The sequence below is a fragment of the Lepidochelys kempii genome, chromosome 9 (assembly GCF_965140285.1).
Source record: "Lepidochelys kempii isolate rLepKem1 chromosome 9, rLepKem1.hap1, whole genome shotgun sequence".
Taxonomy (NCBI): domain Eukaryota; kingdom Metazoa; phylum Chordata; order Testudines; family Cheloniidae; genus Lepidochelys; species Lepidochelys kempii.
In genome coordinates this window covers 103,195,703-103,212,431 of record NC_136388.1, presented here as the reverse complement: position 1 = coordinate 103,212,431, position 16,729 = coordinate 103,195,703, and the positions used below count along the sequence as shown (strand labels likewise).

The window sequence follows — 16,729 nt, the reverse complement described above, 5'->3', positions numbered from 1 at the left end:
GTTCATATCTGGTACATTATTTTACTAGGAACTGAAAGTATGCTAATAAGTTAAAGATTCAAAATACAGAATGTAGATGTAACATTAGATTTTAAATAAGCATTTGATAGACTAAAAACTTAAAGGTCACTCATATGAAAACTACCACATGGAGTAAAAATGGCTGAATGATCATAATTGCTGTTTGTGATCCTGGTTTATGTCATAGGAGGCCAAGAAAAAATTGTTGTGTAGGATATATTAGGACTTGATTTAGACCATTAAGGAATCTGAAGAGAAACAGCACATTATCAGATTATACTAACTGGGAGGTGTTGCACACCAGCAAGAGCAGGAATTATACATAAGAATCTAGAGGTAGAAACACGGGCAGGAAACAATATTTAACATCGTGGGAAAATGCAATTATTACATCTGTTTGAAGTAACTTTCCTAAGCTGTTCAATGGAAATACTTGGAAACAGCAAACTGAAGAAAACTACTTTAACAGGAAATTGTACTAGCCAACTTTATTTAAGAGTGCTCAGATACTACCAGGATGATGTTTTAGAAATGCTTGTAATAAAGCAGTTCTCACAGGAGTTAGAGATGGAAAAAGGCTATTAAAGTCATTTACCACATGCTCTGTCAGAGCAGAATTTTTCCACCTTTGAAAATTCCTTATTACAGCAATTCTAAAACATCACTCCAGTGTCAACTTGGCAGCATAACACATGAATAAGTATTTCATGAGTTAAGTTATACCAATAATTAACAATATACCACATTGGGTAGTAGTATATGCAGACCTGAATACTTCTACCAGCTAGAAAAGTACTTACGTCTATGTACCCAATTCTTCGCTCACTAGAATTAACTGAAGAACATGACAGGCGTAAACAGTTACCTTTTCAAAGTGATGAATGGCAAGCCAAATTTCTCCTTGAGCATTGAAAACACACCCAAGATTACTCCATGCTACTGCAAAGTTTGGCTGAGTCTCAATTGCTTTCAAGTAACAGGCCTTTAAACAGTTAAGAAGAAAGATAGAGAGGAAGGGGAATATTTGTAAAAAGAAAAACGAGAAAAAAAAAACAATCGTCAGTATTCCTTCTCTAACCAGCCAAAAGTGATCCTGCAGTATAGGCTAGCTTGCGCCAAAACTAATGCACTGTAAACAGCTGGCTGATCCTGCGCCAGCGCAAACCAAAACCTAAGTGCAAGCCCACCATTTTTCAGTTATGCTGATCTTTAGGTAATATGCCTTCAGAAACCAATTCACCTGTTAGTACAGAACTGACGATTTTGCTTCCAAATCATTTCTAGTTCTGACTTGTCCGTCAAATCTAGGAGTCAAGAATTTACTCCATAAAGCAACTGGTTTCCCTTGGATACAAAGGTCTTAAGTCAGGAAAAATGTATATGACTTTAAAAGTACTCTGAAGATATAGATATAAAATGTTTTTTAAAAAAAAAATCTAGAAGAAAACTACTGAAAATGGCATTAACATTTTTGAAGGCTTACCTGTTCTTTCCCCTGAGTCAGAAGTTACATGCAAGTTGTATTTTATTCTGCTATTTCTACTCACAACTCCTCCCTCTTTAATATATTTTGACTGAGTCATTGCAGCTTCAAAACCTCAAATAACAGAATTGCATGAAGGTTTAGGTCCCTGTAATGCAAGCGCAAGAAGTCGCTGGCGCATCCTAACAGCACGCCGCCACGCTATCGCTGCAAATTGCTGTGCTACGTAGAATGCCCCAAGATAGAGTGAACGGCCAACCAGAATCATTAATCTACCAGACAGGCCCATGTAGAAACTTCCATGTTAAATTTGACATCTGGACTAAATGAACAGTGACCCGATTTTATCTAAAAGAGTATGGCATGGAGCTCAGACAGCCGCCCAATCAGAGATTAATCATCTAGACAACCGTTCACAAGGGCTTACTCGCACGCAATGCGCGTTACCGCTGCGCAGCCTTTGCGCTACTGCAGGATCACAGCGCATCATCAGAAGAGCAGAACGCTGCAATCCAAACAAAGAAGAAAAAAAGGAAAAAATGAACAACCAGAAGAGTTAGAAGATTTTACTATAAACTATTTCCAATTATTATTTCTTTTTTTTTTTTTTTTAAATATCTTAATTTACTTTTACTTTATTTCTTTGAAAGAATTGTGGCTAGTAGTATAAAACATTCTCTTACATTACTTGCTTGTAAATAAAATATTTTAAGCTGTTTCTGAAGCCACAAGACAGAAGATTCAGGCATGGAGGCAAATGGTTTTGCTGTGGCAGTTACAAACCCGTTACCATATTTCTCATCATGTGACTTTTCGGTGCGTTCCTTGCTGGAAGAGGAGGAGGAGGTGTGTGTCTGCCCTAGATCCAGGCCTCGAGCTCCCTTCAGCGAGGCACCTTACGCATGGAATAGGAGGTTTCACCCACCTGAAACCTTCTAAATACAATATCAGTGGTGAAAAACCAAAAACAAGAGAGAAAATAAAACAAGATCATTAGTAAAAGTTCAACAAAGCAATTGAAATTCTCTGGATATGTCTAACATGGGAATGAGAACAATCTGTAACATAGGAGTCATGCAGAAGGGAGAGGGTTAATCAGGGCTATTGCATACAGCAGGGACTTTTTTTTTTTGGGAAGAAAGGCTCTGAAATGTCTACCAAAAAATTAAGTTTTGGTTCAAACTGTAAGGAATTTGCTGGCTTGATCTTTCAAATGCACTGATAACCAAAGAAATACATTGCAATTTACTCAAGATATTTTTCTTGCTCAGTGAGTTCTCAGAAAAAAACAGAACAACTTTCAGACTAGGTGTCTCCAGAGCTCTGAAACAAAGAGGTCAGCAACCTAAGGCAGGCGCAGTGTCTTGGCCTATACCAGTCACACTAAAGCTGCAGTGAAGTGCAATGCATGTTAGCTGTCCACTTGGTGGGCTGAGAACCAAGTGTCTCAAAGACATTTATAATTGGTGAACTACTATTTCAGAATCTGTTCAGCTCAGATCTGACCAACTGTGAATTATGCTGGTATAGACAAGTATGTATCCGAGTTGTCAGAAAAAAATATGAACAATGCACTTTAAAGTGGCACTTCCTCTACCCCATAATAGATGGTGCTAAAAGCAATATCCCTCCCCAGATGGTGCTGCAGCCAAACAGACAGCTACACTGTTCATACACTCCACTTGTTAGCATGCGCGTGGGGCTTGGAGTGACAGACGTGGAGTCCAAAGTCACTCTGGTTTCTCCACACTCCTCACCCCTGCAGCGCGGACGCGTAAGGTGGCTTGTAACAAGACCATTTTGTTTTGCAATCAAAGTTTTAAATATGTCAAGAGCTTTAAAACCCATCTTGGTATTCAAATTCTCAGTTTGGGAAACACAGACTGCTAGAAGCCACCTTTCCACTTTAGCAAGTTTTCTTTCAATCAGTTCATTTCCCAAACAAACCAGCTTTGTCCTTCTGATGCTTTATTTTGGGGAAAGACATGGAAGCACAAGTTTAGGGGATGATGTACTGCATCTATGATAGTTTATTAGCCTTTCTTCCACTATAAAGGTGAGGGGAAAGGTTAAAGAATAAAATCTTTAAAAGCCAATATTACAGAGTAACATTTGGATAAGGTTCTTCTCCACTTACAAGCTGCAAAGGACTTTAGAAGAGCAGCATTTTCAATAGCACCTGCATTGTACAGGAATCTCGAGCTAAATCACAGGCTCTCTGCTTGGCACCAGCAGGCAAGCCTCAGATTTGAAGGAATGTTATTTATTTCCAGATAAGATCATGGTGAAGGCCCTGCCCAAGACTTCAGAATGATATCAGATAGTCTAGTTCAGCAGAAAGACTCAGTAATGTTCCGTTTCTTGTTTTAAACCAACATTTAACATAGACGTGCCACATCTTGCCCTGCAACTACGCTGGGGCAATTCAGTGCCTTCAGTTTTCAGCAGTTTCTCAGATTGTTTGCAGATCAACGCAGATTTGAAGACTTGGTGAAAAGTTCAAGTTTTCAAAACATTGACGTTTAAATGTATTCTACTGAACACCTACCTTGGCTTCTTCCAAGCGACCCAGGGCTTTGAGCAGGTTCCCCAGGTCACTACGAACACAGTACAAGTCCTGAAAATCAAAGTCATGTTGTCAGCAGCTGCACTTGGGAGTGAAGAGACCTCAAAGCTCTTCAGAGAGATCTTATGAAAGTGCTTAGACTTCTCTAATCCCCTAGTGCTCACTGTTTTCTATTGTACCGTTCAAGACCCTTCGTAACCAACTAGATGAAGCCTAATGAGTTTGCTAGATCTAAAATCTTTGATGTAGTGCATAATCAAACTGTTAAACAGTAATATGGTGATTCCTATAAAGAGAAGCACCCAATTAATCCAATTCATAATAATGGAAAAACACCAACAGCAAACAAAGAAAATAAGTTTTTAGGTCCCATTTTTGTATGAGGGTCACAATTCTTTTGAGCAGTAGTGAAAATAATTTTGGGAGAAACTGTATCATAAAAATCTACCTTAGTTCTCAAGCGCATCACCCTAATCATACCTTCATAATTATCTGTGCTTTGTTCAGATTCTGTTGTGACGGGACCTTAAGTACCTAGACAGAAAGTAACCCTGCCTCCAAGGCAGCGTTTATTTTCCACTTTTGTTCGTTTGGTAGTTTGTCCCATTTCACCTGCTTCGCTGACCCTATTTTATCGTTTTCTTACTTTCACCGTAACCAGAGCCAGGACTCAGAACTAAAATATAAAATTGGCAGCAAATGGGAGGACCAGGAGAGGAAGGCACCTTCAGTGTCTACTCCCCAGAAAGATACACATTTTAAACTTGTTTTACATTGAGAAGAACACATTTGTATAAGAAAACAATAGTACAGTATTCCTGAACAGCGCACAAGCCAACTGTTCTGCAATGAGGAAAGCTAAACCTAACAGAATTTTTTTACCAGAGGTTATTTTTAATCAAATAAAATAATGGTTTTTAACCACGCCAGCAAAAAGCCAGTTAGAAAATGCCTTACACTTGGACTATTTTAAAAACAGTTTCATTAATGCATACCACATTACACTTAGTTTTAGTTACATATTCAAATCGTGGTTACACAAGACAGTATACGTGGATTAATTTACAGATGTACAAATAAAGTAAAACTGAGTGGGTATAATACTAATATATGTATTTATAATAACTGGTCAGAATATCTGCATACATTTTGCTTCAGTACTTTCTCAGGGAATTTATACATGTCATGACTCATTTCAGTTTTCAATATTATATACACAAAAGTCAAACACATTTGATTATATGAAAACAAAAATGCAGAGTTGTAGGCCTGAAGCACTAAGCAATCAGAAGCATGCACAGTTGCAGACTACCAGTCCAGGTCCTATCGGCCATGCAGCATAATACAGCAGAAAACTAACTCCGAACCTACTCCTCAGTTCTGAAGGGATGTATCTAAAGTTTGAAATTATTTGTTCTACGCTTGCTGAACTTCTGTATACTAACAATTATTTTTCGCAGATTCCTGGTTTAAACCAGTATTTACCAGGGCCCTGTCCTAAATTAGTTTTTCCCCAGGGAAACTGACAACCCTGATCCAGTAACCAATTGTCCTACTGCAGTCAGCAGGGCTGTGTGAAGTATTTGGAGAGCACAATGCAGACCAGAGGTCAGCTCAGGCCTAATTTTAAACCCTGAAACGAACCTGAAGCAAGCACAACCCAATGCAAATCCCACCTGAGTGTGTTGAGGCATTTATAGAACTGACCCAAACATGATCCTTTCCCCCCAAACTCCTGTCAGCATGGTCTCCTCGTCCTTGGGGTTTGGCCTGGTAGGGGTTTCCCGCTCCCCCTGCCCACGGAGTTGACATGACAGCTGCTGCATGCCCTGCTCCTGCTGGCTACCATGGCCTCACTGTACTGTGCATGATGTGGCGTGAGAAGTGCTACAGTATTACTCCACAGAGAGATTGTAGTGGCCAGCAGGAGAGGGGTCTGCAGCCACTGCCACACTGACTGCATGGGTAGGTGGTGACACAGCCAACAGGTGACAGACCTGACCCGAACCCCACAACTGTATTCTGATTCTGTCAGGTTCAGGTCAGGTTGCAAGGCTCTACTGAAGACTAAAAAGATACTGAACAGTAACTTCTTGGCATTAGGTATATGACAAAGTCATTAAAGCAGATGATCCCATCCAAGGGAAACACTGAAATATTAAATACTAATCTTTTTTGCATCTTGTTAATCCATAGTATGGATTTATTAGTATTTAACAACTTTCAGGTTTATATTTTGTCATATGATTTAAAAACTTTAAAAGAAGTTAGTGACAGTACAGCATTCCTTAATTCTCAATCCAGAGATCAATTTTTCCCTACTCTCCTCCTTCTCACAGAATTTCTCATGTAAGTCAAAGGCATCAATAGCAAATCACCTATTAGAAAAATCTAAAAACATTCATAGATTCCAAAGCCATAAGGGACCACTGTGATCTAGTCTGACCTACTGTGTAACACAGGCCACAGAACTTCCCCAAATTAGCATATCTTTTAGAACATCAATCTTGATTTAAAGATTGCTAGCAATGGGGAATCTACCATAACCCTTGGTAAACTGTTTCAATGGTTCATTACCCTTGCTATTAAAAATGTATGCCTTATTCCCAATCAGAATTTCTTCAGCTGCCAGCCACCGGATCACGTTACACCTTTTTCTGCTAGACTGAATAACCTATTATCAAGTATCAGGTCCCCATGTAGGTACTTATAGACTAAGGCTTGGTGTACACTACCAACTTATGTCAGTATAACTACATCCCTCAGGCGTGTGGAAAAACCATACCTCAAGCAATGTAGTTATACTGACCTACCCGCCAGAGTAGACAGTGCTATGTTGGCTGGAGTGCATCTCCCACTGACATAGCTACCACCTCTTGGGGAGGTGGATTAACTACACCGATGGGAGAATTCTCTTCCTTTGGAGTAGAGCATCTTCGTTAAAGCACTACAGCTGCACCAGTGCAGTGTTTTAAGTTTACACAAGCCCTAATCAAGCTGCCCCTTAATCTTCTTTGTTAAGCTAAACAGGTTGAGTTCCCTGAATCTACCACTATAACGCATGTTATATGCTCAATGCTTTTTTTGCCTCTGTCTTCACTAACAAGGTTAGCTCCCAGACTGCTGCGCTGGGCATCACAACATGGGGAGTAGATGGCCAGCCCTCTGTGGAGAAAGAGGTGGTTAGGGACTATTTAGAAAAGCTGGACGTGCACAAGTCCACGGGGTCGGACGAGTTGCATCCGAGAGTGCTAAACGAATTGGCGGCTGTGATTGCAGAGCCATTGGCCGTTATCTTTGAAAACTCGTGGCGAACGGGGGAAGTCCCAGATGACTGGAAAAAGGCTAATGTAGTGCCAATCTTTAAAAAAGGGAAGGAGGAGGATCCTGGGAACTACAGGCCAGTCAGCCTCACCTCAGTCCCCGGAAAAATCATGGAGCAGGTCCTCAAAGAATCAATCCTGAAGCACTTACATGAGAGGAAAGTGATCAGGAACAGTCAGCACGGATTCACCAAGGGAAGGTCATGCCTGACTAATCTAATCGCCTTCTATGATGAGATTACTGGTTCTGTGGATGAAGGGAAAGCAGTGGATGTATTGTTTCTTGACTTTAGCAAAGCTTTTGACACGGTCTCCCACAGTATTCTTGTCAGCAAGTTAAGGAAGTATGGGCTGGATGAATGCACTATAAGGTGGGTAGAAAGTTGGCTACATTGTCAGGTTCAACAGGTATTGATCAATGGCTCTGTGTCTAGTTGGCAGCCGGTGTCAAGTGGAGTGCCCCAGGGGTCGGTTTTGTTCAATATCTTTATAAATGATCTGGAGGATGGTGTGGATTGCACCCTCAGCAAATTTGCGGATGATACTAAACTGGGAGGAGTGGTAGATAAGCTGGAGGGCAGGGATAGGATACAGAGGGACCTAGACAAATTGGAGGATTGGGCCAAAAGAAATCTGATGAGGTTCAATAAGGGTAAGTGCAGGGTCCTGCACTTAGGACAGAAGAACCCAATGCACAGCTACAGACTAGAGACTGAATGGCTAGGCAGCAGTTCTGCGGAAAAGGACCTAGGGGTGACAGTGGACGAGAAGCTGGATATGAGTCAGCAGTGTACCCTTGTTGCCAAGAAGGCCAATGGCATTTTGGGATGTATAAGTAGGGGCATAGCGAGCAGATCGAGGGACGTGATCGTTCCCCTTTATTTGACATTGGTGAGGCCTCATCTGAGTACTGTGTCCAGTTTTGGGCCCCACACTACAAGAAGGATGTGGATAAATTGGAGAGAGTCCAGCGAACTAAATGATTAGGGGTCTGGAACACATGACTTATGAGGAGAGGCTGAGGGAACTGAGATTGTTTAGTCTGCAGAAGAGAAGAATGAGGGGGGATTTGATAGCTGCTTTCAACTACCTGAGAGGTGGTTCCAGAGAGGATGGTTCTAGACTATTCTCAGTGGTAGAAGAGGACAGGACAAGGAGTAATGGTCTCAAGTTGCAGTGGGGGAGGTTTAGGTTGGATATTAGGAAAAACTTTTTCACTAAGAGGGTGGTGAAACACTGGAGTGCGTTACCTAGGGAGGTGGTAGAATCTCCTTCCTTAGAAGTTTTTAAGGTCCAGCTTGACAAAGCCCCGGCTGGGATGATTTAATTGGGGATTGGTCCTGCTTTGAGCAGGGGGTTCGACTAGATGACCTCCTGAGGTCCCTTCCAACCCTGATATTCTATGATTCTATGTTTTCTAATCCTTTATTCACTCTCCTGGCTCTTCTCTGAACCCTCTTGAATTTATCAACATCCTTGAATTTTGGACACAGGAATCAGGTATTCTGGCAGCAGTCTCACTAGTGTCAATTACAGAAGTAAAATAACTTTTCTACTCCTACTCGAGATTCTCCTGTTTATGCAGCTAAGAACTGAATTTGACCTTGTGGCAACAGCATTGCCCTGGGAGCTCACATTCAGCTGATTATTCACCACGACTCCCAAATCTTTTTCAGAGTCACTGCTTGGGAAATTTCCTTTATTAACTCAATTATAGAGATAAGTATATAAGAAGCAGTCATAGAACATTCCCAGAAAAACTTTTTTTTGCAGACAAGCAAAGAATGTCATGCCTTTTAAAACCTGTAAAAAGAATGTTAATTGTGAAAAATCTGACTAGAAACATGGTCAGCGGTTCTCAAACTGTGGGTCGGGAACCACAAAGTGTGTCACGACTCCGTTTTAATGGGTCACCAGGTTGGCGTTAGACCTGCTGGAGCCCAGGATCGAAGCCAAAGCCCAACCCCCATCGCCCAGGGCTGAAGCCCAAGGGCTTCGGCCTGGGGTGGCAGGGCCTGGGCTTCAGCCCCCCCAGCCCAGGGTCATGTACTAATTTTTGTCGTCAGAAGCTGGTCACGGTGCAATGAAGTTTGAGAACCCCTGCACTAAGTCTATGGTTAGGGTTTCACCACCAGCCTTAACTCTTCAAATCATCATGTAAACCAAAGACTTCTCTATCTGTACTGAAGCAGCAGTGTGCTTGATGGTGGGGTATAACATGGAGCTCTATGAACAGAGTGTTACTTACAGGATTGTACTGAAGGGCAGAAACATAGGCTTGTACTGCCCCTTCCATATCACCCGCAGCTACCAGTGCAGCAGCCAGATTAATATATCCATCAATGAAATCTGGTTTGAGGCGTAGCGCATGCCTATAATGCTCAATAGCTTCTTGCAGCTGCCCACGTTCCTTGTACACATTTCCTAGATTCGAGTAGGCTTCGGCCAACAATGGATTCTGTTTAATAGCCAAAGTGCTGAAGTGAGCGGACCTGGAGAAAATCAGACAAGTTAACACAAACAACTTTGCCAACAGGGAGGTTTACAGGCAAGCCTATGGCCAGAATTACTCGTACAATCTCAAGTCAGTCAACTATATAACCAACTAACCATCCTTGCAAAACCATCCTGCAAGGTTTATCTGCCCAGGCACAAAATCTACTATTCCAACTTCACAATATTTTACATGCTTATTCAAGACAGATTACTTGTCAGAGGTAAGTACAATTTTGCAAAGCTTCTAGCCTAAGCTCACACTGATGGATCAAAAACACTCCAAAAAACTTCTATTCACACGTTTCAACGGTTTCAGGCTTTGGCATGCCTTCCGATCAACTTACACACATGTTTTTTCTGACTCTTTTCAATAGACAGAGTAACAGGAAGGGGTGATGTAGAAACTTTGTGTTCCCTAAACTTGGGAAATATTACACTTGATCTAAACCACATAAAATGATCCCAAGGCACTATGGTGAGGAGACGCTTGTAGCAATAATTCTAAACACACCATTTAATTAGTTACACCTCCAATAACTAGAACAGTTAACAAGCTTTTAAACATTTGAGGTATAGTAGAAAGTAAGATGAATGAAGGTAAAAGTACACCAATGAGTCAACTTTGAGACTAATAAAATTTCACAAAGATTGCAAAGAGAGGAACATATTTCAGGGATAAACAATATGTGTTGCGGCCTAACAGCTAGTGTCCAAGAGGCACCAGAAGAAACAACGAATAACGTAGAAGTGCCTTTGAGTGCACCTGGTACATACAGTTGATGCTGATTTGTCCATTTATGGCATTAAGAGAAGTTATCCCTGTCACGTGTTTAACCAACTTAAGCTATTTAGAGGAATGTGTGCGTCTCTCTATTCTTCAATTCGGTTACTTTGAGCACAAAATCCAAAGTTCTGAGGAGGCTTAATAAAAGCAAACACACTTTCATGTGTTTTGCACGAAGATTGTCATTATAGAGGCTCCCATTCCCAAGCTGGTAGAGGATTTCATGGAGCATAATTTACTAACCTTGGATACAACCTCTACAGAAAGTGGTAAAAAAGCCCAGAAGAGATATTAGACACTACCTTGGTGTTGCCTGGGATGCTATTCACCATAACCAAAGCCAAAAACGGAAAAATAATCTATGGCTACTGCCCTGATTTTCTCTGTTGTCAGTCAAGTAGTGACTCAAATATCAGTTAAATAACAAAATTAACTAAAATTATAACAAAGTTTCTCATAGCTGCAGACAGCATTAATAGATTCTTTTTTCAGGCTAGAAGTGTTAACGAAACCAAGAGTAGAAATGGACATTCCAAATCTCTTACCTGTCCAGTCTGCGACACTGGAAGTGAATGGATGATAGTAATAAAAGAACGCCAGTGTTATCAGGCTCTTGTCTCCAAAGCTGCATGCAGTGTCTCTCTGCTGCTTCAAAGTCTCCTGCCTGATATTCACGATGAGCCAACTCCGCTAACCCTTGGAAGGAAAGCATACGTTTCGTTGGTTCTGGAGAATCACCAAAACATTTAGGGGGGAAAACAAAAAGTTAGAAAATGGAAACAAAAAGTTGTAAAAATATGGTGTGTAAAATTAAAGGATGAAAATGCTTGAAACTACGTAAAGCACTAGAGTGTCTGGCATTTTAAACTCCTAAATCCTCATTTCAACATACTTTTATGACATCTCTAGCATTAATTTATATGTTTACTTTACAATGGTCTTTTCTCAGTCAGGGTTGGGAAATATATTCAATAAGAATTTATAATCAATATATTAAAAGCTGTTTATTTTCAGAAATTCACCAGTCATTACTCCCTGCTTCTCTTTTCATCACATACAAAACTATCAAACTAAATAATGTAAGATACAACCGAGTTTTTAAAACTGAATTAGAGACTTCACACTGAAATTCTATTTGAAGAGACTTCTGCTGCAATATTGTATTTCCTGTCCTTAATACCTCAGCATGAAAACAGGTTGAATCTGTTTGCTTATTCCTCCCACCTGAAGCTAGAACCTGCTCATAATATTATAATCCATTGCTCTAGTAAGTATTGGGTGGGAAAAAGCAAGAACAGTAGCATTCTTAAAAATAAAGATACAGGTTTCATGCAAAAGAAAAAAAACACAACCCTCAAGAAATAAAAGAAAGGGAACACAAAGACTTTTGCTACATATGCAGACTTGTTTTGCATTAGAACTTGTTTCAAAGTTTTCATATGGCGCCAGCAAGTCTCAAATGGTACTTCCCTTGCCCTCACACACTGCTTATCTCATCTATGCTGAACAAAAACAAAACACCACCACCAAAACCATCCAGAGGGTGGCTTGGCTAACAGAGCATGCTGTAATTAAAGACTATATTCTCCTAGCCCTTTAAGGAATGGGTCATTAGGAAGGACAGGCTTGGGGGGCAAGGTTGTTAAGCAGAGGGAGTTAATTTTGAATGTCTAGTTAGATTAGGAACAGGAGTTTTATGTGTTTGATAAAACTTGAATATTTTTGTTGTATATATGCATATTTTAATGGTTTAAATAAAATAGCACCTGAGACAAAGATCATGCAATCCTACTTCCCAAATGCAAATCACAGCTACCTGGCATGGAAAATGAACGATTAGGCTGAAGCACAGGTATGCTACTACTAAGCAGGGCTTGAAAAATCCATTTGTCCCAGAGAACAGGTAAGTCGCCCTGCACCAAGGTCTGTCTGAACATTTTGTACCACCAATTGTTATTTGTAACACTGAAGATTACTGTAAATGAAAGACCAGTGAAAGACTTCTATTTTTCCAATTATTGTGGATGTATTTTTACCAGATTCGCCAGTTTCGCAAAGAAACATTTCCCACCATAACCTGGTTGATCTTTATTTTATTAAATGCAAAACCCATGTACAGCTGAATCCTCTGTAATACTAGGGACCTGAAACAGATCTAATTTACCAGAGAAGCATATAGATACTACAGAAATCCCTGGAAGTCAGTTTCCTCTGGTTGTAAGAATCTAAAAAGTATAATTCTGTGTGAAAAGTAGGAAATTATGAAAAAAAGAAAGAAAAAGGTCAAGGGAATCTGAAGCTACTTATTGAGTTTTTTAATTCACTCTTTTCAAATTGATGGTATCCTTTCAATCTTTCATTTAAAAATGAATCTTTCCGGTGCTGATTGTAGAGAGACACTCCGTTCATGTTTGGAAGGCTAAGCTGATTCAGTGTTCTCTTTCAAGGAAAGACAGACAGCTCTAGTGTGTCTCCTACTGTTCATAGCTTTGACATGCTGCCTTAGGGTGGAATTAACAACACTCTGGTCAGGTTCATTACTATGAACCCCTCAAGTTTTACCACACAGCCTGGGAAAGCTCCCAAGAGAGGCTAGCTCAAGTTATTCGCAGACAAACCTCCAAAACAGGCTGAAAGAATAAGTGGTGCTTCCAATTTTTAGACCTACTAGTCACAGGCTATGAAAGCTGGACTCTTCTTGGGGAATCTAAGGACACCACCATTCCCAGGAACTTGATCTGGTGGAGGACTAGGCAACTCACTAGAGGATGGCCTAGACTAGTGGTTTTCAAACTATAGGTCGTGACCCAGTACTGGGTCACGGAATGTAAGGCACTGGGTCGCGGTGGCTGTGGTCCCATCGGTGGCGCTGCCCAGCTAAGGCAAAATAGTCCCTACCTGTTCTGACACCGTGCTGCTCCCCATAAACGGCCAGCAGCAGGTCTGGCTCCTAGGTGTGGGGGGCTGCATAACCCCCGAGCACTGGCTCCACACTCCCATTGCCCGGGAGCTGGGGGGGCCGGTGCCTGTGGGCGAGAGCCACCTAGTAACCGGATCTGCTGCTGGCTGCTTTCAGGAGTAAGAGGTTTGCGGTGCCAAGACAGGCGGGAAGCCTGCCGCTGCACCGCTGACCGGGCACTGCCAGAGCTAAGCCCGCACCCCAACCCCCTGCCCTGAGCTCCCCCAACCCAGAGCCCCCTCCTGCACCCTAAAACCCTCATCCCCAACCCAGAACCTACACCCTCAGCCCAGAGTCCTGACCCCCTCCTGCACCCTAACCCCCTGTCCCAGCCCAGAGACCCCTCGTACACCCTGAACTCCTCATACCCAGCCCTCACCCCTGCACCCCAACCCTCTATCCCAGCCCTGAGCCCCTCCCACACCCCTAATCCCCAGCTCCAATAGGTTGCAGGCATCAACAATTTTCTTCAACTGGGTCACCAGAAAAAAAAGTTTGAAAACCACTGGCCTAGACCACACTGTTAAGTACCCAGTTCCCATTGGTGCTACCGCTGGTTCAGTTTTAGTCCTTCAAATAGCTTGTGCCTGGTAAAAAAAAATTCCAATCTCTGCTGTTAAGTGTTCTGCTACTGAAGTTGCAAAGACAAAGGAAGCTAAAAGGAGGAAATCAACTGCTATGTACTACTACCCTTAACTCAAGATGGAAATGTTGAAATGAGATTTACAACTGTGAAACTAAAGGTAATCTGTTTTATTTGTTTACTTTGAAACTTAGATACGTTTTATTTGCCCCCCACCAACCCCATCTGCCAAAACACAAACATCTAAGTTTCATGCTTAAAACTGGAGGGCAAGGTGGATAAAAATCAATGATTTAAAAAAAAAAGCAAGATTTTTTTATTATTTTAATCAGTTTTTTTTTTTGATAAAATGTTTGAGGGAAAAAACCTATCTAAAGATAGTTTTAGATAAGATATCTTTGAGCTATAATGTATCTTATCATGGAATAGGGATTATAAATTCTAATTCTATAGCTTGAGACAATATATTCATGTAAGGTTAAGGAAAGTTTTGTGAAGGAGTTCCAACAGTTCATAGATTAGGGACCCAATCCTATGAGGTTCCACAGGCTTCTGTACAGATTATTTAGGTTAATCTTTCTATCTAACTAATGGGACTCAGTGCTCAGTCTAGAAGATATCATCAGAGATGCTTAGTTTTGTAGTTCTCAAATTGGTTTTGTCTCTCCAGAGATAACTGCAAGAACGTTTTGAAAGAAAGAAAGGTGAGAAATAACAGATGTCAACCTTATTCTCCCTCTGTAAATTTGTGTACACAGAGTCAATCCCTTACCTCTCTCTAAAAGAGCAAAGTTTCAAAAAGTTCAATGAATAGACAATTGTTGGGGGCGGAATAGATCCGGACAAGGAGAAGAAGTCTGGAGATAACTGTGAGAAGCGAGGGACATATATATGCTTGTTTTGTTATAATATTATATGCTTGCTGTTGAAGAAAAAAATCCAGAATACGTAATGATGTTGTTTTAGTTAACTAAAACAATTTAAATGTCTCTCTGGTGATGTTCTCCTCCTAATACAGCATGGCAAGAAAATCCTCCAAATATTAACGATTACTTATTGAATTGGAGATAGTTCACCTCCCAATGACTTCATAAATATCTGCTTCCATTACCTTTGGTAAATGAAATAACCAATCATTCATTTTCTGACATAGCTTTAAAACTAATCTGAAAAGTTTTCAAAATAATACACTGTTTTAAAAATGTATAGTGTGTACCTTCTAAAAATGAAACCTACATCTCTATCTCTGAGTTGTAAAGAATATGTATTAAGTTTATAACAACCAACAACAATGCACTTTTATGTAGAAATCCATGATTAAATCGAGTCTAGTGATTTAAATCAAATTAACCCTGCGGAAGGGTGACAGATACAAGGAAGTGGCTCAGAGATGCTTTACTTTTGTCCAAAACTTGGGAGAATGGATTCTACTAACCTGAGGATCAGTGAAACACACCCTTAGATTTTCTTCATTTGCCAAATCTTTCAAAAATGAGCGACACCCCAACTTCTCCCCACCAATTAAATTCAGGAGCACTAGTGCCAACGAACCACTTCACTCCTTTCTGTGAAAATTTGGAACTGGCCCTATTCGCAAGTATTGGGGGGGATGTGGGGTGGCCAGCTAGATCAGAGTCCAAAATGAAATCAGAGCCCTGCTCTTTAACACTTTTGATATATAAGAGACACCATTTATCCAACAAATGCACAGCCTTGCAATTAATACCTTCCTATAGAGTTCACTTCAAGTCAAACTAGTTCTGAAAGTAACAATGATAGTTAAGTAGATTCCAGAAGAGTTCTTCCTCAGGCACATACAGAACTCTGTATCTATTATTCATATAGTCTAGTGTAAGTGCATTAATTCAAATGTTTTCTAAAGAGTACCTGACTTTATGAGAGACCTTGACCAAGAATAGTATGTGCTATGATAATAAGTTAATGTTTGTCAAGTGCTCAGAAACAGCAATAACCAGCTTAGAAAACAAAGAAGAAAAAGCTATAAAAAGATGCCAAAAGCAAATTTTCTTGCAAAAGATTTGATCTTAACAGCAGATCTTAAAAGCATTTTCCTATTAAGCTGTCAATTTATGAAATAAAGTATTTGGTTCACTTCAACACATACTCCTGAAAGTACAGAAAGGAACTCCTAAAAAATGTAACTGGAACTAAGGGGATGAGGTAGGAGGAGAGGTCCAGGCATTTCCCAAGAAATATTTCTGGGCCCTATTTCATAAAGCTTTCACGCAAGTACAAACTAAATCATGGTTCTACAACACATCAAAAAATGCACACTCAGTGATGCTTTACAAGAAATTCAAGCTATGATGAAAACTGAATTATGAAAACAAAAAAGCCAAACACTGTGACTTAGAAAACAGAAATAAAAGTTAAAAAAAAAGTTTAGACTGATGTGGCCCCCACAAACTGCAGTTTAAGACCTGCAATTTATACTGCAATTTACCACAAGTTGTTACAGAAAGAACAAATTGGTTAGTCTCTAAGGTGCCACAA

At 40.5% G+C, this 16,729-nt stretch overlaps 1 protein-coding gene across 5 annotated transcripts in view; it reads right to left on the bottom strand.

The window, feature by feature from the left end:
- Positions 1 to 16,729, bottom strand: part of OGT (O-linked N-acetylglucosamine (GlcNAc) transferase) — a 79,211-nt gene that overhangs the window by 61,243 nt on the left and 1,239 nt on the right. For 3 of the 5 annotated variants that reach the window (XM_073358687.2, XM_073358682.2, XM_073358684.2), the window contains exons 2-5: positions 11,219 to 11,399; positions 9,642 to 9,885; positions 4,053 to 4,121; positions 887 to 1,003 (exon numbers count right to left, since the gene is read on the bottom strand). In XM_073358687.2, coding sequence (XP_073214788.1) covers positions 887 to 1,003; positions 4,053 to 4,121; positions 9,642 to 9,885; positions 11,219 to 11,399 — 611 coding nt within the window. The remainder of the gene's footprint in view (positions 1 to 886; positions 1,004 to 4,052; positions 4,122 to 9,641; positions 9,886 to 11,218; positions 11,400 to 16,729) is intronic. The other 2 variants (XM_073358683.1, XM_073358686.1) reach the window with 1 other exon arrangement.